Source organism: Aulonocara stuartgranti (assembly GCF_965226115.1).
Source record: "Aulonocara stuartgranti genome assembly, chromosome: 23".
In the NCBI taxonomy this organism is placed as follows: Eukaryota; Metazoa; Chordata; class Actinopteri; order Cichliformes; family Cichlidae; genus Aulonocara; species Aulonocara stuartgranti.
This window is the reverse complement of record NC_138958.1, coordinates 15,819,057-15,846,208: the sequence shown is the minus strand read 5'-3', so window position 1 is coordinate 15,846,208 and position 27,152 is coordinate 15,819,057. Positions and strand designations below refer to the sequence as shown.

Here is a 27,152-nt window from a genome sequence, read left to right as displayed (position 1 = left end):
ATAAAGAGTCTAGAGACAGATGTTGGCAGCTTTCCCCTTAACAGAGTCACCAATCATTCTGGATGAATTTGTGGGACTCCCTGCTTGGCATGGCCATAGCTCTCTGGGTTTGACAGCTACATTCAAAGAGTTGAAAGTGAGCACAACAGGCACCAGACTTTATCCACGGAGTTCCCTAAATTCATCAATTAAAAGCTCCATAGCTGCAAGGACAAAATGAACATCCTGCAGTTCAATGGGAAACAAAATATCTAATCTACATTTTAACTTTGGCCCAATCAAAACCGCTTAGAGTAAATAACAGCTGTTCAACATGAGTCAGCAGCAGGAATATTGCTGAATTTCAGCAGATACCACAGAATGTATAAAAACATTCTATAAAAAGTAATTTTAGTCTTTACTGGATGCACCATTCTAAACGCGTTGGGTTGTGCTCGGACTTTCATGGTGGAAAGATTTAAAAGAGAAACTCAGCCCTCATAAAACAATAAAGTTTTCAGTAGCTGTACAATATAAAACCTTAAAATGCAAAATTCAGAAAAGTGGAAAATAAGCTTTAGTCACACAATGTATTTCTGTGACACAATGCAATACAACACACTATGTAATATTTCCCTCTGCATTGCAGTGCTGTCTTGCACTCAGGTGATGTCCTTGGTGAATAAGTAGGAGGTTATTTGCATCTCCAGATGGCTCACTTATCAATAATTCATCGCGTGTTGAATACGTCCTCTCACACTTTGTTTTCCTGCTGCTGGTATTTTCACATAAAATGCTCATCTGGAGCTTTTTTTCCCCCACAAATCTGTGAAATACAGACTTTGTATCTTCAAACTAGAAACTCACTAATCTGTGGGCATTTTTGAGATAAAGATTGATGAAGAAAAGTTTTATATTATTACCATACATGTAAGTAAAACCGCTCATCACTTGTATTTTTTTTTAATGATGCCAGATTTCTGTCCTTTTCTGCTAAGCACTAAAACTGAAATAAAAGAATGAAAGTTTAAGACCAACGATCTGTATTTTTTCTTACTATTTTTCCACACTTTAGGCTCAACTGGGGTGTGGGCCAGATCATATGACCTGGTCAAACAGCAAACTTTCAGTAGGGGCATTTGGCTCACCTCACTCTCATTTTTCATTGAAAAAATTACTTTGTGTGCAAAAGAAGAGGATATAAACTAATATGCACATAAGTAACCACTGAATTCACATTTAAGACAGCACTGTGAGAGGCAGGTCTATAAAATGAATAAACCTAATCAATGAATAAACACTGGGATACCTTTACAGGCTACTCAGTACTTGCAAGGACGGTATGCACGGCTACAAAACGCTGTACACAGAGTTCTCATAGGAAAATGTAACCACATTTACAAAAATGCAGTCAATAGTTGTCTTTGAGATGGCAGTGTACAAAGCAGCACCGACTGGGAGTGCAGAATCTCAAGACCTTTCTATTTTCAAGTGAGATTATGATGTAAAGCTAGCTGCACACACTAACTTTTTTTTTTTAAATTTCCAATGAGACATGAAGGGTACTTGGATACTTTGAGAAGTCTGATGTGTTAGATATAAGCATCAGCTGCTGAGCCCCAGTGGGGTCTGTGCTAGTTACCTCTGCCATGGCTGATGCACGGAGGTACTTTTAAATGAATAATTAGCATAAGCTTAGTTGTGCTGCTGTTACTTATTGCTGCTGTGAGTATTTAAGTCTTTTGCTACCAAACTCCGTGCCTCAGTTTTAAAAGTAAAGGTAACCTGAGGGGCACAGTGACCTTTTTTTTTATTGGTCCTGGTCCCTCGACCTGCTCATAGCTCAACAATTAGTTGACATCTACACATATACAGTACTCCAGCTCTCCTATTCAGTCTTTGATAGATTGCTTCAACAGCTGTGGTAGAAAATGCCTCAAACTTCTCTTGTTTCTGGAAACTATTGCTGGATATCTTATTTGCTAACTTGTCCTTTTTGTGGTCCAGACTGTCTTCATGTGCCAGCCAGTCCTTCTGGGGGCCGAATGGCAGATTTTCTCTCTGGCTTTGCCACTCTCCACCACCTTTTCTAGTATCAGTCACTGCTCTGCTGTCTACCTACACTTCTATTGTACATTTAAACCTATAAAAACTGTAAAACCTCTGTTTTCACCCAATCATGTTTTGCTCCATCAGTTCTTGTTTTTTAAAATGCAAGGAATATTATAAAATGTGAGTTTTAAAGAGCCTTTCACCTTTTACAGGGAGATTGAAGATATAATTTTGATACTATTATGTTATATTTTATGCTCTGACTGATGTTTTGTTTGATCTCAATCAATGGTAAGTAAAGATAGGTACACTATAGCAGTTGGTGCATCAGTAAACAACACTTCCATTTCATTCTTTCTAAACTGAGGACAATATTACTGAATAACTATCTTTTTAAAATATAATTTAGATATTTGGCCACACTTTTACTCATGTCTTTATGGCTTTTTTCCTTTTATATTACCAAACAAAGACAGTATACAGTACCAGTGACAAATAGTGCAATAACACCAGAATCAATATAAGTGCTACATTCGTTGGCTGATATCTAATTTTCAATTAAGAGATCGATATTGCCTCCACACACCAGTAATCACAGATATCTCTGTGAACCTTTTTTTGCCCTGTGTTTCAGCGCTTTCTCTCATTTAAGCTGGAGCACATAGCCACTGGTCTCCTAGGCAACAAGCCAGGTTTCCCGCGGTAACAGATCGCTGAAGCCCATTGGTGGGAGGATGAGGAGCTCCCTGCAGCATCCCCATGGCAACCAGCTCTGTGGTTTCTGAGAAATGATGACATGTTTTTTTTATAACTCTGTAATACCAGGCTCACCCCCAAAGTGACTCTTCACACTGCACACCGCACACACACACACACACACACACACACACACACACACACACACACACACACACACACACACACACACACACACACTTTTCTCAGCTGGCAAAAGCAATAAACCTGCTCTCTTTTCATTCTTCTTTGTTAGACTGGCTCGATTAATTCACATGAGCAGATATTGTGGTTTCAGTTACACATTACTGACTCTATGCTTTTCACCTGACAGACAAAATAAACAAGCGTTATCTGTCTTTTTGGTGTTAGTTTAGACACACCACAGAGAATAAAATGCAACAAAGGCCATTAGCGCTGTTGAAACATTGTGTGTTATTAATTGTAATGTATCAACAAAATCGAGCCAGAATATATTACCGTATGGTGTGACTACAGACTGTGTATCAACGATGAGCCAAGCCAAAATGCATCGCGTCAGTGTTCACTGCCTTTACCACTACTGAAGAGAAAAGAGCTGCAAATTCATCTAGCCAACATTTGTGAGACAGTCCTTGGTTAACAAGATGCGAGACAAAAAAAGCCATGAATTTATTTTTGTTTTTGCAAAGATATAGCATTGATTATATGTCATAACTTAAATCACTTTCTTTCCACAAAACCAATTTTGCCCTTAAAACCTGAGCATTATGGATTTACAGGAACCTTCCCTTGATGGTTCCTGTTTACAAACGCTGACTAAAATAGATAAAAAGAGCAAAATAAAATCAAAACAGGAACGTAAACATGTTCTCACAAGCAGCTGCTTGAGGCACAAAAACGTATTCATGGTACAATAACATCAAAATGTATTTTACTAATTCAAATCCTGTTTAAAAAAATTTTATTATTGTGACTTAATGAAAATTAACATTATATTTTGGACAAAGCCTCATACGGCATATTCATCTTGCGAGCTGTGCCATCAAACTGGACGTTTAGTGGGAGTGAGGGTTGTGGGTTCTTTCTTTTAGTCAGCCCCTCCCCAATAATCCAATTGCATAATGTAAAACAGTGAGAAAATGAAGCTACTGCTACACTGATTTACTATCCCAGTTAACTTTCTCCTGATGTTTGTTTAAAACAGGGTGTGGCTTAACACGGGGCCACTTTGTGACTGATAATCCACTATATTACAAGTGTGCTTCAAAACGGCACAAGCCTATGTCATGGTGATGTCATGGGGGCAAAGAAGCGAGTCTCTCCCTACACCCTACCATTCTACAGCCTGCTCATGTTGTGTGTTTTTTACTTTTAGTCAGATGTGAGTGGTTATAGCTCTTTAATTTGAAGCCGGAAACGTATTTCTTCATCTGTGGGAATGGTGTGCAGATGCGCATAATCTCAGCCAACGTATTTTATCTGTGATGTAAGGGACTGTCTCCCATTGCCAGAAACACATGCAGGGAGCAAATGACAAGAGAAGCTCGTGATCGCCTGATTATTTTTTTAAATGCATATCAAGGGGAGCTCCTTTAAACCTTTGTATTGACTGGGTCTCTTCTGCAATGTGCTCATCAAACTGCTAGATCCTGCAGGGGTTGCTTCTTGACACAATAACATTGCCATTCTCTACCGACCAAACCACCCACAGGGAAACAGAGGGAAAAAATCCAATCTCTTTTAACCCTTCTTGTGAATGTAAACAGTAAGAAAACACTTTTAATCAGCTGTGTTTTCATTTTAAAATGACCATCTGTAGGACTTAAGGCATCTATCTACATGTTCAGTATAAAACAGAAACAAACGTTCATCCTCATCTCCATCTGACTTTAATTCACCCTCAACTGTATTTCAAGCATCCACACAGGTATTGGGAATGTCAGCTGTCGTCACTAGGTTCAATTCAGTCCCCCCCCCCCAAAAAAAAGAATTATGTGTTTTTTATTACAGCTTAAAAATCCCAGTGTAGACACCATCTTTAATGTCCAGTCTGCTTTTTTGTTATAAATACTAAGCTAGTTTTCTAAGCTAGAGTTCCTCAAATGGACACCTGGCAAAAAAGTGAGTTATTCCTCACAGCCTCATGTTTATTTATTACAGGTCATCTTTATTTCTGTGTGTCTGGTCACTGAGCCTCACAACACTGGTGGTGGTGGTTCTTGGTGGAGCGTTTTTTAATGGAATTTATGGAATGTTATAATCAGCAGGTCTGTGTCTGTTCACTATAGTCTGCAGATGAAGCTTTCTAGGTAGGCTTTATCAAGTGAACGTTTTAATTTTTACTCTATTTTTAATGACATTTAATGCATATGTTGTTTGCAGATTGAAAATGCATAATATTAATATTATATTAATATTAATATAACAACATTCACACTTTCTGACATATTTACTTTTTTATTATAGCCTGTCTGCAGTCTGCACCAAAAGGAAAAATAATCAAGTTATTACAAACCTACGTTCATCCTGGTTCTTCAGGGCTAAAATACCAAACTGTGTTTCTTTTGATACCTGATCTCACTGAGATGATAGCTTCATTAAACTGTGGAACTGATGTACCGCTGGCACCACTGGTTCTTATCAAACTCGAGCAATTTTGCACCACTGATGCATTATATATTACTCTGTATATCCAACACTGTATGAAGCCCCCAAAAGCGCAGAAACACACACACACTCGCACACACGCACACACGCACACACACACACACACACACACACACACACACACACACACACACACACACACACACGGATGCACACTCGCACACATACACGCACACACACTCAGGCAAACACTGTAATCAGACCCTCTTTGATCATCCTGGTTTGGCTCAGTAGTTGCTATGCCAACAGGCGAGAATAAAAGCTTTGAGCTGCAATAATATGTCTTTCATTACTGATGCAACATTTAGCACAACCCCAACACTGCCCTCACTCACACACACACACACACACACACACACACACACACACACACACACACACACACACACACACACACACACAGGCAGGAAGTTTCTCCTAGTTTTTCTCCAACAGTTTGGCAGATTTAGTATTTAGGTCACCTCTTTGTATAACAAGAGAGGGAGGAGGTATAAGGAGAGAGGTAATGGTTGCTTTTGATTGGTCAGACCCCCCCCCCCACACACACACACTTGTTATTGATTCTGATTCTTTCTTCATCCCTCTTTGACTCTTTCTGTCTCTCTGCCCCTGACGTTCCTTTGCCTCTGGCCACATCAGGGCTGGGAGTCTTTCAGGTGTCTTGTCCTCGTCTATTATCCTCCCCCTTGTCTCCCTCAATGTCCCTTCACTGCACTTCATCCTCGCTCATATCTTTGATGACCTACATTTCCTCCTAATGTCTTGGCCTTTTAGTTCCTCTCCGTCTTTTCTGCTTTCCCAGATTCTTGCACATTGTGTTAGAAACACACACACACACACACACACACACACACACACACACACACACACACACACACACACACACACACACACACAGAGCAACACAGCAGGACGGGGGTGGGGTGAAGTCACTAAGTCCATTTAGAGCTGTTAAGGGTGGAGTTCTAAAATGGGATGCCAAGTTAAGCCTTGAGTGAACCCTGTTTCAAAACACGGCATGTGTTTGTGTGTGACATAGAGAACAGGGATGGCTGTGGATACAGTGCCTCCTATGGACAAACAGCATCTTGCTCCTGTTCACATGTGCAACTCCATACTGACCCCTGCTGAGCCTTGGTCAAAACTGCAACCATGTTGAATTTTTGCAGCACTGTCAGATCCTCCTCTCTGCTTCCACCTAGTGGTAAAAATAATAAGAGCGCCTCTCATTCTAAATTTACTCCATGGACTGCATGAACAGTTTTTCCTAGTAGTAGAGTTTGGTTTCCACATGTAATGCAGTTTTGTTTTTTAAAGTAACTTAAATTAAAGAAGTATTCCACAAATTTTACCTTGTGAACTTGTGGCTCTACAACAGCCTTCAGTGATTCAAAGCTTTTAAAAAAGTGAATTATGCAGCGATTAAGGTCTGTGTCTGAAATAAGCATTGAGCCTTTTTTGTTTAAAAGCCCCCTCTTTCCTAAAAGTGCACTTTCTTCTGATTGGCTGTCCCTTGTGTGGCTTCCGCAAGCGAGAGAGATTCCAAAAAACATCCTATTAAAAACATATGTTCTCATTCATGAAATAAAATTCATACTGTGATGCATACACTGCTGAACCGTTGAAATAATGTTACAATCATTAAGCAATCTAATTGATTAATAAGCCAAGGCTGCTATTAGCTAATTTTCTAAAAGGAAGATTGTAACAGTTGCTAAATTATAAATGTACCCGCTGTCTGTGCTGAAAGTGCGCGTGATGCTACAGACATTCGCAATCTAAGTCTGAGCCAGACCATGTCTGTGCAGTCGACTTGCAATCAAAAGTGGTTGCTCAGAAGTTGAGGGTCTTGTATCCTCAACCTCTCGGTGATCAGTTGAACAGTGCAGCTACCTGCAATTGTTCTCTCACAAAAATAAAATTCAATTCAGTAATTGGACCATAAACGTTTCCTAGTTTCATGAAGGTTGCCATCCTATTATTATTGTAGCGTGACTGAGCAAACAAGTTGGTCTTTGCCTGCTGCTGGTTAAAAAAAATAAAAATTAAAAAAGAAGTAAAAATTGGCAGAGGTTCAGTGCATCTACAAAAAACAGCAAGTTGTGGAACTGTTTCAAAAATAATATTCATCAATGTATAATGTGAAGACTTTGAAATATCTCATCATCTGCAGTATAAAATATCATCAAAAAATTCTGAGAATCTCGAGAAATGCTGTAATTCAGTATTGGATGCCTATGATATTCGAGCCTATCACCCAGAAAAGTAAAAAACTGTCAGACCAGAATGGGATAACGATCGTCGCTCAAAAGTCCTGATCTCCCGAGTTCCCAGATGTTTACACACTGAAGTAGAAAAGGCGATGCGACATAGCTGTCACAACTTTTGTGTGCTGCTGCCATCAAATTGAAAATGAGCGAAAATGTTCTTAAAAGTGTATTTCCCCCCCCTATGTTCTGTTGTGAATAAAATATGGGTTATAGAGCTCAAGCTTAAAGCATCAAGTATGCAAAAAAATTTTTTAATTTTGAATAACTGTGAAAAAATTTGCATTAAACTGTCAACTTTCACTGGATGGAAGGCTGTAGTTGCAATTGCACATCTTTCACTACCAGGAAGGTGACCAAAGCTTCCACTTCCTACGATTCTTTCTCTGTTTGTTTATAAGATTCCGCCTCTTCCTGTGGACCTCATATCATAGTTCACTGACTGTGTGGACTAACTGTGAAGCCAGTCCACAGCTACTCAGTCAGTCATAAACACAGCAACAGCATGCTACACCAGAGGACCTTCAGAAAGACCACCATCCACTGCACCCCACGGTGAGATCACTGCTCTGTTTCTCCTTTCGGTCCAGACCAGATCATACGCATTTCCTTTTTTTTTTTTTTTTTTAAAAACTCTTTTCACTCTTTTTAGCTTTATGTTTATATGACACAAATAAAATACATGTTTTACTGTCAGATTATGAGAATCTGACTAACACATGTACTGGAAAAAACTTTTCTATAGAACCTAAACATCCACATCCACATTTAGATGTCTCTCATTCCACACATTTGTTTTTTAATAATAGAATTTCAACAATAATCTTTAATGTTCTTGGAAAATAATTATATTACAACAATAATAATACTAGTAATAGTATTTTTTCTCAACATGGATTAGTTATAGCCATGTAGAGATGGATGGATGGGATGAGAGTCTGTTTAATGTTAAGAGGCTCAGTTGTAATAACACCATCACATAATCATGAATAGGTAGTACCTGACCATGAGTACTGTCTTTAAAGACTCTGAACCTTTTATTCTTGGACTCTCTTAGAGTAGCTTTGCACTATTCACAGTTCAAAATAATGCTTATTTTTCTTCTTCTGTGTTGATAGCCAGTGCTGTGTATCTGAGATCACCATATCAAGCACACCCCCACTCAATGACATCAAACACAGTCAAGAATAGAAAAAAAAAACTACCTGAAAATTGTAAAGTGTAAATTTAGAGCCATTTGATTACTGAGCTTCCTGCTCTGAGCAAATAACTGTGCATCTCCTGACTTTATTATCTGAAATATTGGCCCTGTTTAATGTGACTTTGATGTATTACACATATTTAATGTATTCCTTTACTTAATTACTCACCAAGAAAGTAATTTTGTGACTTTGTGTTACTACTCATTACATTACTTTTGTGTTACTCTCTAACCAACTCTCTGGCTTGACATGCATTGTGACACATACTAACACCAGTCCCTATCCTAAAGAGCCCATACATACAATATTTCTTTTGTGTTGAAGCTTTAGCACAAAGAAAAATTGAAAACCAGCCCGAAGACACTTCAAAACAATCACCACTGTGTTCTACTGTAGAAACCAGTGCTGGGAGAGAGGGAGGGCAGACTGCCTGCTCATCACTGCCTGCTGAAGATCAGGCTTTGGCTGCTGGGCTGGAATTGGTATCCACTCAGCTTTAACATCACTCTGGGCTTTTCAATAGCTTTGTGTTAACATGCGGTCTGCGCAGATATTTTCGAAAGCCAGTGATGTGTTTGTTTTTGTATGTCCGGAAAACAGCGGCCTGTGTGCAAATATCTGAAGCTGTTTGTAACAAGAGTACAAATATAATCGGAATTGTATTCTGATTACTGAATTTAGTATAATAATGAGTTGCACTGCTGTCTTAACAAAAACGTAATCTATTACTTTGTAGTGCATTACACCCAACACTGGTCCCCTTTAATTTAACTGTCTTGATTTAGAACCAAATAACTAATCATCAAGGCCTAAACAGCTTAGGGCACCCAGCAGCACAGATAGCCCAGATTGCCCCAGACTCATTGATCAGCATCTAGCAGCTGACAGATGTTTCAGGAAACATCTAGAATAATTGCTCCTATAAAGATTAACATGGCAGACTCTCTAAGAGATATTTTCCCCATCACCTTAGTTGTTCTTTTTTCACCTCTTAGTTCGTTTCCTGTCACTCACTCTTGTTTCCCTTTGCACCAAACACCCTCTCTCTCCTAAATCCCACAATCATCATCACACACTAATTATTAGTGGGAGCAGTGAGGGGCAGTGTGGCTCCTCTGGCTGTTGTTCAGTCTGCAGTATGGGAGGCATGCTGAAGGCTGCCAGAGCTGCTCCATGCCTCATAGACATGGACCGCCTGTTGGCTCAGTCTAGAGGACTCTTATTTGATGAAGCCTTGGATATTAAATGCAAAATGTTCACCTAGCCAGGAAACTTTTTGACTGCAGCTGCGTTTGAAGGTAAGTTCAGACAATTTATGAAACTGAGACAAGGTGAACAACTGTTTGTGAAGCTATTGAGTCCTCTGGTGATATATTTGTGGATTAGGAAGGTGTTTGATTACACTGCTAAAGGTTTCAGAGGGGGTTGGGATTATTGAATATGACAGAGATGCAATCTTGGCATCAGAGCAGTTTCCACACTAAGTGAAGTACCTCTGTCTCAGCTGTGTAAAAACTGCCTTTGTCAATCACTGATAAGAAAACAAAGAGATGCTATTCCTTTTATGACGGTTGTAAAGTCTGATGTGAAGCTTGATCATTTGAGTCGATGTTTGTGTATCAGCCCGGCTGAGGAACAATGTTTAAATTAAACACTGAAAAAAATACATAAAGGCTTTCTATAGCAGGGTGTTAAGGTGTGTTTTCTGATTGGTTCAGCTAGATTATCATCACAAGTTAATGCAACCTCTATGATAGTCAAGCAGAAATGTACTTGCCTGCAATAAAATGCTAACACGGGGCTACAAACAAATCACACGCTTGCACGACTTCAGCATTGGCACCACTAAGCTTGTGTGTTTGGTACAATGCTGCTGATTGTCCTTGACAGCTCCTGTAGTCTCATTTTTCCACTCAAACACCGTCAAAAGTCACCAACTGGGTAATTAAAGGTAAAGTAATGTAAAGTGTCAAATGCAAATTAATTTTCTCTATTGTAGGACTCATTCTAGTGGCCTTCTATTATGGTGAAAATATGACATATTAACCAGGAGCTAGAGATGAGAAAAGACTTCTGATTTAAAGGTTGCTCTATATTTTAAATTAGTTATAGCGGCTGTATTAATGATTTATATTAATGATCAAATGACTCTGTTCAGTATGAAAGAGGTCACCCACAGTGACAAACCCACAGAGAATAATATTATTATTATTAATTTTCTATTCTCAGCTCTGTGGAGCTTTTTGAATCTTTCAGCAAGTCAATTGTGAATGTTTTGGGACTTTTTTTTAACCAAACCTACATTTTTCTGTCTATATATGAAGACAACACGGATTAATACAAATGTTAGCATGCAAATAAGACATTTGTAGCTGTTGGTGGTCATGGCGACTATAAAGCCTGCTCATACAAACTACAAATTGTACAAACGGTTGTTATATTTCTAAAAAAAAGAAGTTGTTTTTTCTTTCATAATTCAAGTTTGAGTCTGTTTGTTTGTTTTCTCCTTCTCCCTTTGTTCACCATTACTTCAAATGTGATAAGACTTCATGTCCTCATAGCTCCTGTCCACACGAGAACATAAATTTTGCTGCCTTCAGTGTCACATTTTTAAGAATTGAATATACGCATGAGGAAACAAATAAAAATAAAAATATAAATTTGATATAGTCTCAAAATGTTTTCTCCATATTTGGACTGAATGATGCCACCACAGAGCTACTGTAAAGTGTAGCTGTTAATTTAATTACAGCAGCAAAATGACTTTCCAGCAGTCTGGATCATTCCATTAATATTACCTTGCCGTGAGGAGCCGCGGAGTCTGGTTCTCAGCCATTAACACCAGCTGTCTGCACTGCTCTATTAGCAGTCATTGTAACAGTCACAACAAAATATGTGCCAGATGAAGCATCTTTAATCCAGTCTACAGTAAATCACACTGCTTTACCATCTCTTTCACTTTTTCACCTACAGGATGAGAAAAACAGTGAATGTTCATATTATCATGTGGTTTATTGTTTGTTTATATTCTCCTGAGAACCAGCCCATTCATTTATGTCCTCTGTAATAAACATTTGTTTTTGGTCTATATCTTTTGACTTATTTGAGCTATCCTAATAAGTCCTGATGGACTAAATAGAGGACATCCTGGTCTTTCCATTGATATCTCATGTGTTTGGGTGGCCTCTTTTAGCTCCACAGAGAAAGGAAATCGCAAATAACATTCAATGGGAAGATTCATTTTTCCTCGATTATCAGGATATGAAGAAGTTATGAACTTGCAATTTTATCTTACAAATCTCACCGGACTATTATTACCTAGAATCATCAGATCTACTAATTTATAATAATTGCTCGGATGACCTGTGAATGTCATCCCACATGTGTTTACTGTTTATAAAGACCACATATTACCTCCCTTATTATACCAAAAACAGGAGATCCTGCAATGGCTATTAGTCCCAAATGACAAATAGTGACCTGGTGATTTGAGGTTGTTTTTTGTTTTCTCTGCTCACGTTTTCTGCCTCTCTCCAACTCAAGGTTTAGAGAGGCTGCGTTTCTTTATAAAAACCGTGACTCACATCTCTACACACCACAGGGACCCATTCAAACAAATGGAAAGCTCCATTTCCATTATAAGAGTAAAATCTTAAAGCATGATGAGACGGATGAGATGGATGGCAGCATGCATTAAGGAACATCTTAATGTCTTTCAAGTGACTCAACAGTTATTATCTGGCAGCCTATTAGTAACATGAGATGTCTAGTTGAGTGTACCAGACACTTTCAAAATTTTAAATTCAGAGAGATTTTTCAGTAAATTGGATTAAAATGTGCATAGCATGAAACACAGATATGGGTCGGGAATGGAGGTTTCTTTTTCTCAGGAATGGTCTCTGATGCCTTGCAAATAGGGCGTTATGCAAAACCAAATTGAGCTATGGACTTCAGTATCCACCATTGAAGTCAACCAATATTGTCCATTTCACCTAGTTCTTGATTTAAAGGAAAATTCAATGAAAGCTACATATGTTTGAAGCATGTTTTCTGTTTGCTTGTCAGCCAGTTATGTAATAGCCAACCGCTGATTTCTAATACGTACCTTGCTGTAATCTTGTTTGCGCTACATTGCTTTGCTTCCCTCCCTGAGCCTGGTCCTGTCTCTTCCTGTTAAATGGGAGTTCTTCCTTCCCACTGTCACACGTCTTTGTCAGGGCTTCACAGCTGGTTAATTTCTTCTTGTTTTATTATATTTTAAGGCTAAATAAACAACTGTTACATGGATAAAATTTTAGTGGTTGGCTACTGCATTTGTGCCTTCAAGTAAACAACATACACTTGCTTAACCAATCACATTGCACCTCCATTTTTAAAGTCAAGGGGAAAAGACCCTGTAAACAGAGTTCTAAGAACTACAATGATCCTCAGTTCCTGCAATTATGAAACAAGCAAGGGAGCACTACTTCGAGCAGTTACTATAAAAGTGAAACATTTGAAATTCAATGTACCCTTTGACGTAAGCCTTATTGCTAAAGCACATGCCACATAACTGTAATGCCCCTGGTCTACTTCCAAATAGGAAGATGAATGCCACCATAGCTTCTCTTGCCTCATGTTTCAAATCTGCCTTCTAACTGATGAGGGTCAGTTAAAGGGAAAAAAAGACAAATAGATAATGTTCAAAAAGATATGCATCAATGCAGAATGATTTCAACCTAGGTGAAAACAATCCTGTCACAATAACCATTTAGCATAAATGACCTTGCCATAAACAATTAGTTGCTTTTGGGGACAACATGGCCATCCACCTGGGCTTAACATCACAAGCACATCTTTACTACTTTGTCCAAGCATTTCACTACATATCGTACTGTGTATGACTGTGTACGTGACAAATAAAATTTGAATTTGAATTTGAATTTGAATTTGAATTTTGAATTTGAATTTACTGTTTATTCCTCTTTTATTAGTTCTTTCAGTCACAGTACGTATTTTACAAGCTATAGAGTGCAGAATTTCAATTCTAAACAAAGCTGAACAGCTGTGTTATGCTTTCACGGTCTGCTCAGCCGCCACTCAGAAAAAAGACAACTGCAGATTACACACACTGAACAGATGCCATCCGAATAACCTTCCAGAAACAGACCCATGACATCACTGCTGAGACACACCCTCAGTGGCAACATAAATCTGTTTTCATGGTCACTCTGTGGTGACAGAAAGCGAGTGCACATTACAGAAACCATTAAATTTAAGAGTGAAGAAGTGATTTAGGGGTTTTGTGTGTGTGTGTGTGTGTGTGTGTACGTGTAGGCATGCCTCTGTGTCTAACCCTGTCACAGAGAATGGCAGCACCTGTGGTATCGCTACACCACCTGACGCTCCTGCCTTCCAGGAACACTGAGAGGTTTAAGTTGTCAAAGAGAGACAAGTGCTTAGGTTATGACCTGCTTGAGATGACGCCAGCACGTGTGTGTGTGTGCATCATGTACATGAGGACAGTAATATGTAGGCACCAAGTCCGAGCACGTGTTCATGGCAGTATTTTTGACCACATAAGACTACATTCCTCTGGTGGACATGCTGGCCATGACCTTTTTAACAGACGTAGTGGAAAAATAACAATGAGTTTCTGCTTTTTATAATATACAGATTTTTAGGATTACCTAAAACCAACTGCCATCAGATTAAATTCACAATGCACATGATACTAATACATGACCCATGGATACAGTGCAATAGCTGAGAACACCTCAGCCATAGTTTTTATTTTGCAAATATTGCTTTTAGTCTAGTTCTATACATGTGTAATAACATCTTAATCTATTGATTTATTTTATTTTATTTTATTTTATTTTATTATATTACATTATTTTATTATATATACATATACAAAGCTGTTGTTTCAAATATCTGTCACTTAAAGGTCAAACTCAGAGCATGTCACATGCTCACACTCTGTGTGGTGCCAGACATTAGATGAGGGCAGTATAGAAAAAACAGCATTAAGAAAATTATGAAAGAAATCAGTCAGTTACAATACTGTATAAGATTGAGAAAAAGCACTAGAATAATTGAATCAAAAATAACATAATAAAAACTCTAAAAACAAATACGATGCAGTAAGTTTTATAATTTAAGCATTTCATTTCCAGTTTGGTCGTCAGTGGTTTCTATAGTCTAGTATTGCTTGCAGCATAATTTCTCCAGGTTTCTATTCTTACAAAGTTCTATTCATTGTTTTCGTATTTTAATTTTTTTTTTTATAATATTAACATAAATTTTCCTACTCTCCGAAGCACCTTGGGCTGGAATACAGACTGCATAAAAAACATTGACAGAGCCACCATGACAGCGCCCACTAGTCTGTGAAGCGCTTGTGTGAAGCCTCAAGCTGAGCATAGTGTCATCAGCATGTTCCAAAGCCAGGAAAGATGAGTGAGACGTATATTTGACTAAGAAATAGAAGATGCTCCACACTCCCAAGGTATCAACCATAATTCAATTAAATTCAGTTCATTTTTATTTTATTTATATAACGCCAAATCACAACAACAGTTGCCTCAAGGCGCTTTATATATTGTAAGTTAGATCCTACAATAATACATACAGAGAACAACCCAACAATCATATGACCCCCTATGAGCAAGCACTTTGGGGACAGTGGGAAGGAAAAACTTCCTTTTAACAGGAAGAAACCTCCGGCAGGACCAGGCTCAGGGAGGGGTTGAGGGTTGAGAGAAGGAAGACGGGATAGAAGACATGCTGCAGAAGACAGACGGAGATTAATAACAAGTACGATTCAGTGCAGAGAGGTCTATTAACACATAGTAAGTGAGAAAAGTGACTGAAGAAGAAATACTCAATGCATTGTGGGAATTATTTACCAGAATTACAGAGCATTTGGAGACGGATGTTAATCTTGCTGTAGATTTTTATACAGTTAGACAACTCTTTGTAACCTACAGCTGGTCATTAGAAAGAATACAAGTTAAAGCCAATTCCACAATGTCTTTGTTTCAGAGGAGCCATAATATACTAAGAATGAGAACTAATTGTAAAATTGTTTCTAGTTAAACCCAGTGGCCTTGTGCTTTCATTTCTGAAAGCTGCACTAACCTTTCCATTAGAACAAAAATATATCTAAAATGTTGATAGGCCTAGCAGCACTCAACACAGCAGAGCAAAAGAAAGCTCAACAACATGGCCAGTTAAATGGGATATTGATGTTTCAGGATTGCCATAAAACAGGCACAAAGACAGGATAAACTATACGCAACACCAAGACCAAACCAATTTGCTATAATATGCAGCCAAAAAGTGTGACTGAAAAATAAAATTCAAACTGTTTCCTAACAATTTCAATTGTTATCCATTCTGCATTCCCCAGTTGCCACTAAAGCTTCAGGTTCCGCATCATAAATCAGGTCCATCAGGGCAAAGTCAGTCAGTGTTCTGTCAGTCATACTCCTGAGATATGTAGCTAAGCATCATAAAGTGCTGACAGAGTCCTAAGCACTAGCAGTAGATGGTATTAATGGCAGCCATCATGGTTTATGCTCCACATCATGATTCTTGCAGTACAGCGTTTGCAGATTTTCAGCAGGATCTTCACTGCTTAGAATGATTCGCTCTCTGTTTTTGAAAACCTAAAAAAAAATAAAAACTGCTTTAATGTGCTCATTTCAAAATCCAACATGACCAAAGTGGCACCAGAAGCCATGACTTAGAGACTTGACAGTGCCCCTCCCTTCCATGCAGCACGGACACCTCCCACAACCACCCTAAAACATGCAGATGAGGATGATGTAAGCTCAGTGACTGAGATTTGACCCATCAGACAGAGCAGCAGTCAAAAACAGAGCCACAAGGCTTCGTTCGCCCCAGACACAGAGAAGGGGGGGTCTGTGCTGTTTTTTATTTTTAGAACAATCGATCAGAAAACTACATTAATGACAATTTGAAAACAGCAACAGGAGCTTTATGTACGAGAAAATTATTTCATTGTCTCTGACACCGGTAACTGTATTCTTCTTGTTGGGTTTTACTGAGAAATTAAAGCACTGCTGAGGCTTCCTGAAAGGCATCAGTCATAGCATTAGATCTAGTCTTTAGATAAAGAGCTAAATTATCCAATGGGTGAAGGTGTTGTGAAGCATAAGGTGACATGGTAGGGGACAACTGCTCCGACAGTCTGACCATTGACTTTTATCCAACACCGCCGTCAGAAATCAGGTGAGCTCTGTTTCATCATCACTGCTCAGGTGGGAGCCATAAAATCTTAGCAATGCATCCTCTTCTCTAGATTTAGCATTTTCATTTAAACCACCATCAGTATGGAACTATTTGTTACAATATAGCATATTTGTCTGTGTTAGTCCTGGGATACTGAACTCAAGTAAAAGTATTGTTACTTTATTTGCATTTTCAAGCAAAAGCTGAATTTAAAATAGACAAATATTTACACATTAAATGTCAGCCAGTTATTTTATATCTGATGGCTCTCATCTTCTCTGCCACAGACAGAGACATATACGTTACCACCTCATACCACAATACGTGAATTTATGTGTTATTAATTATTAAGCCCTTTTTATATTATATTTACACTTTCTTCGAAGAAGTTCTTAAATTTTATATTAATTTCACTTCTTCTATATAAGTTTTACCTGATTAAGCTATTTTGCCTTGTTATAGTGTATTTATTTTATTAAGCGTTTACTGTTTTAAAGCTCTGTTAAGAGCTGTGTTTAATGCTGTGAAACAGCAACATAAAGGAAGTATATCTTACCTTTTGTCTGGAATAATACCTCCGTCTTCAGGTTGGAAACCTCTGATTTAGGCCGTGGTTTACATTTCAGTCATAAAACGGGATTCTTTGCTTCCAGTGTTGACATTTCCCACCACTGATCGTCTTATCGTCAGAGTAGACTTCAGTGAAGGTAAAGTGTCGCTAAGCTGCCACTAAGAGCCCCACAGTGCTGTGCTAAAAAGCTGGTCTGAAACTGTTCACCTCAACCAACAGTACAACACACACCTACAAGATAAGTAAATATTGAGACTCAGGCACCCATGGTTTATCAGCCATTGCCCGATTTTTTAACAGACTGTGTGCAATGTAATGAAGCATGCTTTAGTCAATATTAAGCGCTGTCATGTTGACCACTTCTGTTTAAGTAGACAGGTGCAAACAGCAGATTTGCTTCTCTGCTTGTTCTCGTCTCTGAAACAATTTTTGTATATAAATTGAAAAACACAAGATGAACATGAACCTCTTTAGCTTTATTTTTTTTCTGCTTCTGCCCTAAGAGCTCACAGAAAACTTAAAAAATGTTATAGTGCTCTATCAGGTTGTTTTTGAATCTTTTTGTGGACTGCATCCTGTTTTTCTGTAGCTAAGGCTTACCATCTGACATGTATTATGATTTAGGACCCAAATGCAGGCTGGGCTAACAAAAGGTGAGCCTTTTATTCACACTGAATCCAGAGTCCAAACCAAGACCAAAGGCTAAGTCCAAAATGGCAACAAACAGAAATCCAAAAATATCAGGGAACCACAAGGAACACATGCTCTGACAAAGAACGAAGACAAGGGCAGGCCAGAGTGACTAAGCACAGACTTATTGGCATAACCAATAAATCAAAATACAAGGAACCCAATAAAATAACCATAGGTACTAACAGAAACTAGAATATTAAAATATCAACAAACTCATGATAGTACAATAATTATTGAAATACAAAGAAATCAAGGGAAACCATATTTAAATCAGAACAATATAAAAGGCAACATAACTGAGGCCGGGGTACAAAGAAACAACCCCAAACCAAAAGCCTTTACTTTGTATTTATAGAAACCAGGAAAACTCCAATAACAAACAGATCGACCGTGACACCAGAGGTTTGCAACTTGTGGTGAATCCTCTGTGGTTTTGGTCATGAAGTCTTCAGATGTTTGTGAACATCCTGGAGGGATCATGTCCTTGACTTGCTGTGCATTCTTACAGAGCTTTTCAGTCAACCTATTAATGGTTTGCAAATGTTTGTCTGTATTTCTGCTCTCTATCTCATCTCCTGGGCACACCTCTTACTTGGATCATATCTTCTAAACTATAAAATGGTGCTATAACTTATAAAACGACACTAGCATTTACATAATATAATGTTTCTTTCTGGTTCAGGTGAGAATGGTGTCTGACCTTGGTGACGTCGGCTTTTACGGACAGTGTGGTGTCTATTTGTGCAGGAGGTCTTAAACTGCACAGGAATGGGTGCAATGTGGAGTGGGCAGTGTGTCCACATACCACTTCATGTGTGACCGTGGAGTTTTTCCATTAATTTACAGACATAAGTGTCCAAATAGCTGACAAATATAACACTCGAAGACACACAGGGCACCCTGCGTAGGCATGCAGTCAGTCAACACGTTCATTACTCATAAATCAGACCCACATATGTTCTCAGTTAAGACACGTGCACAGACACAAGTGCCATTCATACTTATTTTAGCTTACAGCGTAAAAAGAAACTGCAGGCGAACTGATGAATTTAATGCAATCTTGCATGTCCTTGTCAGGTATTAGCAATAAAAAATATTGTTTTAACACTAGCACAACTGATGTTAAAAGATCTGTAAAAATATTTAAAAAATGTGACCCTGGACACACCTACTGTGTGAATAATAAGTCTTACAGTAATAAGTCTACACAGACTTTTGGTTTCATGGGGCACAAATCCCAGTCTCCTGCATGAAAATCCTGCATTAAACATCCTCCCTGCATGGATGTTGTTGCCATGAAGGCAAACCTTTACCTTTTACTGTCCTAGAACACCACACGCTACACACATATACCTTTCACAGCAAGCTTGAAACTCTTATTAATGACTGATGAATAAACTTGGGTGTGTCAGCATTTAATGTAACTGGGTCTCTAGCTGTTTACCATGATGTGAACACACATGGTAAACAGCTGGGGTTGCTCTCACCTACTGATGTTTGCTGCAGTACAGTAATGCCTTGGAAACATAGTATTCAAGACATGTTTTGTCTCTAAAGACTGTCTCGTGATTAGGGATGGGTACCGGTATCCGGTGCCATGATGGCACCGGTTCTGACATAAACGGTAGTAACCAGACCGAAAAGCAGCGCACATTTCGGTGCTTTATTTCGGTGCTTCTTTTCCTGAGCTGTGATACGCTTTAGATTCTAGCCAATCATTTTACGTCTCCGAGGATAGTAGGCGGTTCTTTTAGAGCAGAGCTACAGATTAAAAATGTCCAAGGCGAAGTGGTCAAAGTCTGGCTGTACTTCACAGCAAAATATGCAAACTCAGCAGCCTGCAACAAGTGCTTTAAGCTGATACTGTGATACTGTCAAAGGAGGTAACACCTCAAATCTGATGAAACACCTGGCGACGCATAGCGTTTTTTTTAAAAAAGCCGAGAAATGCGCCGTATTTGATAGCTTGCTGCAAGACCTCACACCGAGCACATCTACTGCGGGTGTGGTGCCTGTTATCGGGCCCGGAGTTAGAGGAGAGTCCTGGCCCCTAGCCCTGCCAGTGTAGCAGAAATGATGACGGATGATGATGGCAGCAGCAGCCGTTCTTCTCTGTGTGAGTCGCTTAATGTTGTTCGTGTGTATTTTACGTTGAGTAGGCTAACCACGTTATTACATTAATGCATGTAAGGTGAACTAGCAAACATCATCATAGCTACATGCGGCTGTCTTCTTGTTTGATGGCAGATGCTCCCTTCACCCTGGCCAAAAAGGCTAAAATGACCAAAGAAAAAGTGGAAAACATGAGAGGTTTTTGGACAAAGTGTGTGTTCTCCATTCCTTAAGCACCGGTTTGAGCACTGTTTAAGCACCGGCACCGTTTCAAAAGTACCGGTTTGGCACCGGTATCGGATAAAACCTAAACGATACCCATCCCTACTCATGATAGGATCACACCAACTGCGATACTAGTGACTTTTCAACTAAAATAAGCCCATCTTCAGCTTCATTTTCATGTTAAAGCCAGCTACATTCCTATAAGGCTTTGTGACTATAGTATGAATGGTTGAGGTACGATTGTCTACAGAAATGCAGAGTTGTCTACAAGTCATTATTTGACTTGGGCTACCAATTAGCCCTCTGGGATTAGGAATTGGAATTGGGCAACCTGATATCGCAGCAAAATGTGTAATAGACACGCCAGTCCACTGTGTCCATTTCACACTTTAGAGAAGTAAAGTGTGAAACAGACAAGCATGCAGAAGAACCAGCAGAGGGAGATATCATATTTCAAGCCAACATGAAAATAATCATGGGAAAGTGTTTCAACACACATTATTACAGTATTTTCATGTATACATAGTAGCCTCCTAGTTTAATTGTTTCTGGCAATTAAGGACCCTGGAATGCACTTCATATGTTTTTGCTTACTTCCAACTTCTTGATTTTAAATATATTATCTCCCCCTGGTGGTAATGCAGCGTGAAATAGACACGGAGGTCTGGCGTGTGTATTACATGTTTTGCTGTGAGACTGGGTTGGATTGGAAATATAGAAGAGTAATTAGCTAGGACAAATCCTAGTACACACCGAACTTCTGTTCACAGACAGGCAAACACCCACTAATGTAATGACAAACGCATTTGTGGTAGTTCCTACTTTCAAATGTGTGATGATGCGCACAATACAGTATCAGCCACACTTTCACAGCTGGTAAGAATCTAAGTATTGTTTCTTTCTTTTTTAAATGTGTGCATTCAACACCAACAGATCAATCTAGAAATACCTTCTGAAGCTGACCAGAAAACTGTCAAGACAATAGAAATTATATCTTGCAGGGTGTGTTGGTTCTTAAATGCTACTTTTTGTATGTTTCACAGTTGGGTCAGCACCTCTGGCAGCAGCAGTGGACTACAATTTGAGCGTTCCTCAGAAAGAATGTTTCTGTGGGCAGGAAGTAAAGCAACAGATGGAAGATCTGATCGCAGGTGTGATATGTGTGTGTAATCGGAAGGTTGCCGGTTCGAGCCCCGGCTCGGACAGTCTCGGTCGTTGTGCCTTTGGGCAAGACACTTCACCCGTTGCCTACTGGTGGTGGTCAGAGGGCCCGGTGGCGCCAGTGTTCGGCAGCCTCGCCTCTGTCAGTGCGCCCCAGGGTGGCTGTGGCTACAATGTAGCTTGCCATCACCAGTGTGTGAATGTGTGTGTGAATGGGTGGATGACAGGTTGTGTAAAGCGCTTTGGGGTCCTTAGGGACTAGAAATGCGCTATACAAATACAGGCCATTTTTATATGTGTGTGTATATATATATATATATATATATATATGTATATATATATATATATGTGTGTGTATATAAAAACACCCAGCACGCCCCTGCGGGCGGTTTATCCTTCAAGCTCGGGTCCTCTACCAGAGGCCTGGGAGCTTGAGGGTCCTGCGCAGTATCTTAGCTGTTCCCAGGACTGCGCTCTTCTGGACAGAGATCTCCGATGTTGTTCCTGGGATCTGCTGGAGCCACTCGCCTAGCTTGGGAGTCACCGCACCTAGTGCTCCGATTACCACGGGGACCACCATTACCTTCACCCTCCACATCCTCTCGAGCTCTTCTCTGAGCCCTTGGTATTTCTCCAGCTTCTCGTGTTCCTTCTTCCTGATATTGCTGTCATTCGGAACCGCTACATCGATCACTACGGCCATCTTCTTCTGTTTGTCTACCACCACTATGTCCGGTTGGTTAGCCACCACCATTTTGTCCGTCTGTATCTGGAAGTCCCACAGGATCTTAGCTCGGTCATTCTCCACCACCCTTGGGGGCATCTCCCATTTTGACCTCGGGACTTCCAGGTTATACTCGGCACAGATGTTCCTGTACACTATGCCGGCCACTTGGTTATGGCGTTCCATGTATGCCTTGCCTGCTAGCATCTTGCACCCTGCTGTTATGTGCTGGATTGTCTCTGGGGCATCTTTACACAGCCTGCACCTGGGGTCTTGCCTGGTGTGATAGACCCCAGCCTCTATGGATCTTGTGCTCAGAGCTTGTTCTTGTGCTGCCATGATTAGTGCCTCTGTGCTGTCTTTCAGTCCAGCTTTGTCCAGCCACTGGTAGGATTTCTGGATATCAGCCACCTCCTCTATCTGCCGGTGGTACATACCGTGCAGGGGCCTGTCCTTCCATGATGGTTCCTCGTCTCCCTCCTCTTTCTTGGGTTTCTGCTGCCTGAGGTATTCACTGAGCACTCGGTCAGTTGGGGCCATCTTCCCAATGTATTCTTGGATGTTCGTTGTCTCATCCTGGACTGTGGTGCTGACACTCACCAGTCCCCGGCCCCCTTCCTTCCGCTTAGCGTACAGCCTCAGGGTGCTGGATTTGGGGTGAAACCCTCCATGCATGGTAAGGAGCTTTCTTGTCTTTATGTCAGTGGCTTCTATCTCCTCCTTTGGCCAGCCTATTACCCCAGCAGGGTACCTGATCACGGGCAGGGCGTATGTGTTGATGGCCCGGATCTTGTTCTTACCATTCAGCTGACTCCTCAGGACTTGCCTGACCCTCTGCAGGTACTTGGTGGTTGCAGCTTTTCTAGCGGCCTCTTCATGGTTCCCATTCGCCTGTGGGATCCCCAAGTACTTGTAACTGTCCTCTATGTCTGCAATGTTGCCTTCTGGTAGTTCAATCCCCTCAGTTCTGACTACCTTCCCTCTCTTTGTTACCATCCGACTACACTTCTCCAGTCCGAACGACATTCCAATGTCATTGCTGTATAGCCTGGTAGTGTGGATCAGTGAATCGATGTCTCGTTCACTCTTGGCATACAGCTTGATGTCATCCATGTACAGGAGGTGGCTGACAACTGCTCCGTTCTGTAGTCGGTATCCGTAGCCAGTCTTGTTAATGATCTCACTGAGGGGGTTCAGGCCTATGCAGAACAGCAGTGGGGACAGAGCATCTCCTTGGTAGATCCCGCACTTGATGGTGACTTGTGCTATGGGCTTGGAGTTGGCCTCTAGTGTTGTACGCCACATCCCCATTGAGTTCCTGATGAAGGCTCTTAGGGTCCCATTGATCTTGTACAATTCTAGGCATTCCAGTATCCAGCTGTGGGGCATTGAGTCATAGGCCTTCTTGTAATCAATCCAGGCAGTGCACAGGTTGGTCAGTCTGGTCTTGCAGATATATATATATATATATATATATATATATATATATATATATATATATATATATATATGTGTGTGTGTATATGTGTATATATATATATATATTTATTTATTTATTTATTTTTTAATTAATTAATTAATTTTTAAATTCAGTCTTGCTTATTGTTATAATTATAATTAGGAGGAGATGCTTCATCAATATTCACCTTTTTTAGATCCATCTACCAGAAGATTCGTGAATATGAGGTCCTGGACAGGAGGAAGACAGTGACAGCTCTGAGGGCAGGAGAGGACAGAGCCATCCTGCTGGGCCTCAGCATGGTCTTCTTCTCCATCATGATGTACTTTGTTGTGGGAATCACCATCCTGCGCTCTTATTCTGACAGGTAATAGGCTGAATTAATTTCAGTAATATTTAAGAAAGGTCTTGCGAATAATCTTATCAGAGGAGTTTCCTTGGAAACTTTCTGCTGCATATCCTCATAACATCAAGTGGAGTCTTTGTCTTTTTCTCCAGCGTGTGGACCGATGAGACAAGCTGCACTATTGTCAACTCCACTATAGTTTGGGATGTGAACTGTTCATACAGCTGTGGAACAGAGTGCTGGAAAAGGTCTCGCTACCCTTGTCTCCAGGTGTACGTCAGCCTTAACTCATCTGGAAAAGTGGTACGACTGTTCCATAACGAGGAGACGCAGGACAACAACCCTGAGGTACTCAGTAATTGCTGGCATCTTTGGTGTGCACTTTTCCATCCAAACAGCACACAGCAAAAATGAGAGAACAGCAGTACACTTTACACTAGTAGCATAATCTAAAAGAGTTACCAAACACAGCTGTTACTTTCACTCTTCTTCTATCCTGTTCAGTGCTTCTACATCCCAAAGTGCCGTAAGGACTACGCAGCCATGCAGGTCTTGGTTCAGAACATTTCCGAGCGTCTTCGGTCTCAGCACACACTTCAGTGTTTCGTGGACCGCACAGACAAAACAGACAGCGCCATCCTGACACAAATCTACAGTCAGATCGCTGTCTTCCACTCCCTCTTCTGGCCCACCTGCACTTTGATTGGAGGAAGCGTCATCATTGCCATGGTGAAGTTGACTCAGTACCTGTCTGTCGTGTGCGACAGACTGAGCCGCATCAAGAGGTGAAGGGTTTCAAGGCTACAAAGACAAGGGGCAATAAGCAGAGTCATGGTGTCAAGACTGAAACACAAAAAGGCTGAGATGTGGTTTGTCTGTGGCAGCTGACACGCTATGACTCGAACATTTTCTGACAATCACAAAGAAGCGTTTCTCTTTGTTATTATGCTTGACTCCAGTGGAGCCTGTGGGTAAATCACAGGATTTTTACTTATGTCACTTGTTACATACATATTTAAGTGCCTGTTCTGCTTTATATGTCTATTTGTTAAATAATTTAGCAAATACTCTTATTAGCCTTTTTGCTAAGAGCTGGATGAGAAGGTCGCTGTAGTGCCAAAGCAAGTGAAACAGCTACCCAAGTTTCAGAAAAGTGTAGATTAACCCTCCTGCCAGTTGCTTTTTAAATTTGTAATTGTCTTTATGCTAAGGAAACGTAACATAAACATCTTAGCTTAAAAACTAGCATACAGACATAGCATAGTCCCTAGTCATTAGGGGTGTCAAAAATTCATAGGCTGCATCCTCCTGAGGACCCGGCCTTCACGGTCCTCCGAAGGCCGGGTAGGCCGGAAGTGAGCGACTGTGAATTGGACGGTCTAGCCTTCAGTTTTGCGTCACTAGCTGTCTTGGTGGAGTTTAATAAACTCTGCTGTCTTCTCCTTTCTACCTAAAATATAACAGGACACTGGCGTGAATTCTCGATCATCACACACTAATGTTTAATCGGTTTTCTGTTTGACTGATTTATTCAGCTGTGTGAAAACTATAACTTTAATCTCAGCCAAACTGATTTACTCAGGAACAAATAAAACACTGAAAAAAGCCAAACAATAACAGTTTTAAGTTATCTAAGTGACTTATATATCATGTTTAACCTGAAAAGCAAAAGACAGCGGGGATCTGAAAACGATGTGCCGGGAGTCCGGTGTTTATCGCCAGCTCTAGTGAGCAGTGAACCCCGGCTAGCTTATTTGACCAAAAAGTCAAACTATTTCCTTAAGAACAGATTAGTTCTTAAACTTTAGCTTAGTATCAAATTTTTTATTTAAATTATTGTGGTTTCCATATATCAAAGGCTGCTAATGCTTAACCGGTCTTGTCTCTTAGAAGTAGGTTTTTAAACTGACTGGAAATCATGTTGGGGTTTGGTGAAGTGACTGCTGCCTGAAATCTTACAATCTTATTTTTTTGGTTTTAGGGGTATAACGTGGCATAAGATAATATAATAATCTAACAGCTCTTATAGCTCCCTCAGTCAGCTGATGACTCTGAAACCACTTCAAGCCTTTGGTATTTTACAATTTTTGCAGATTTTGAGTCTGATGTTCATTTATTCACAGCTGAGGAGTAACAAATATGTCAGAATTTCTGGGTTTCCATAATGTTTGTCTTTTAAAAATCTACTTTTAGCAAACAATCAAACCCTGACAGTCATTTTTTAAAGCCACACTTATGTAAAACCAGAATTCTTTCTGCACAATAAGTCAGGTATTTTGCAAGTTATATAGTCTCTCTGAGAGATTTTGTTTTTTCCCTTTTCATATCAGGTTGAACTGATTCAGCTATACAGTGTTAAGTAAAGTGAGTTTTGAAATGTGTTTTTAATGATTCTGTGGGAGGAAGATGGGAAATGGTCGTTAAACTAAAATAAACTGAAAACAGCTGGAATTAAGAGGAATGATGGTAAACAGAAAGGTTATCAATGAACTTTATCATCAACCATTAACCGAACATTTTTTATCTATTTTAAATCACCGAGCTCGCTTACCAAATACAGCACATTAATCTCACTCTTTTTGACTTTAGAACAAAGGATAAATTGGTGGTAATCCTTTACAGCCTCCTAATTAGGAGTCACAGCTTCACATGTTATACTACAAACAACTTGGTTTTACATTTTCTTTCTAACATTTTGTTGCATAAATGATTGTACTACCAAATAAACACAAGTTGCCT

At 39.9% G+C, this 27,152-nt stretch overlaps 1 protein-coding gene across 2 annotated transcripts; it reads left to right on the top strand.

Annotated features, from left to right (window-relative positions):
- The first annotated feature begins 8,145 nt into the window (after nucleotides 1-8,145).
- On the top strand, nucleotides 8,146-26,084 carry s100p (S100 calcium binding protein P). 2 transcript variants are annotated; one of them, XM_082524447.1, is made up of 5 exons: nucleotides 8,146-8,237; nucleotides 21,767-21,874; nucleotides 24,264-24,434; nucleotides 24,566-24,761; nucleotides 24,918-26,084. In XM_082524447.1, exons 1-5 carry the CDS (start codon nucleotides 8,188-8,190, stop codon nucleotides 25,200-25,202), a joined length of 810 nt encoding a protein of 269 aa, XP_082380573.1. In that variant the 5' UTR covers nucleotides 8,146-8,187; the 3' UTR covers nucleotides 25,203-26,084. The 2 variants fall into 2 exon arrangements, with proteins under 2 accessions (XP_082380573.1, XP_082380574.1); XM_082524448.1 differs by lacking the exon at nucleotides 8,146-8,237 and adding an exon at nucleotides 10,153-10,182.
- The last annotated feature ends 1,068 nt before the right edge of the window (nucleotides 26,085-27,152 follow it).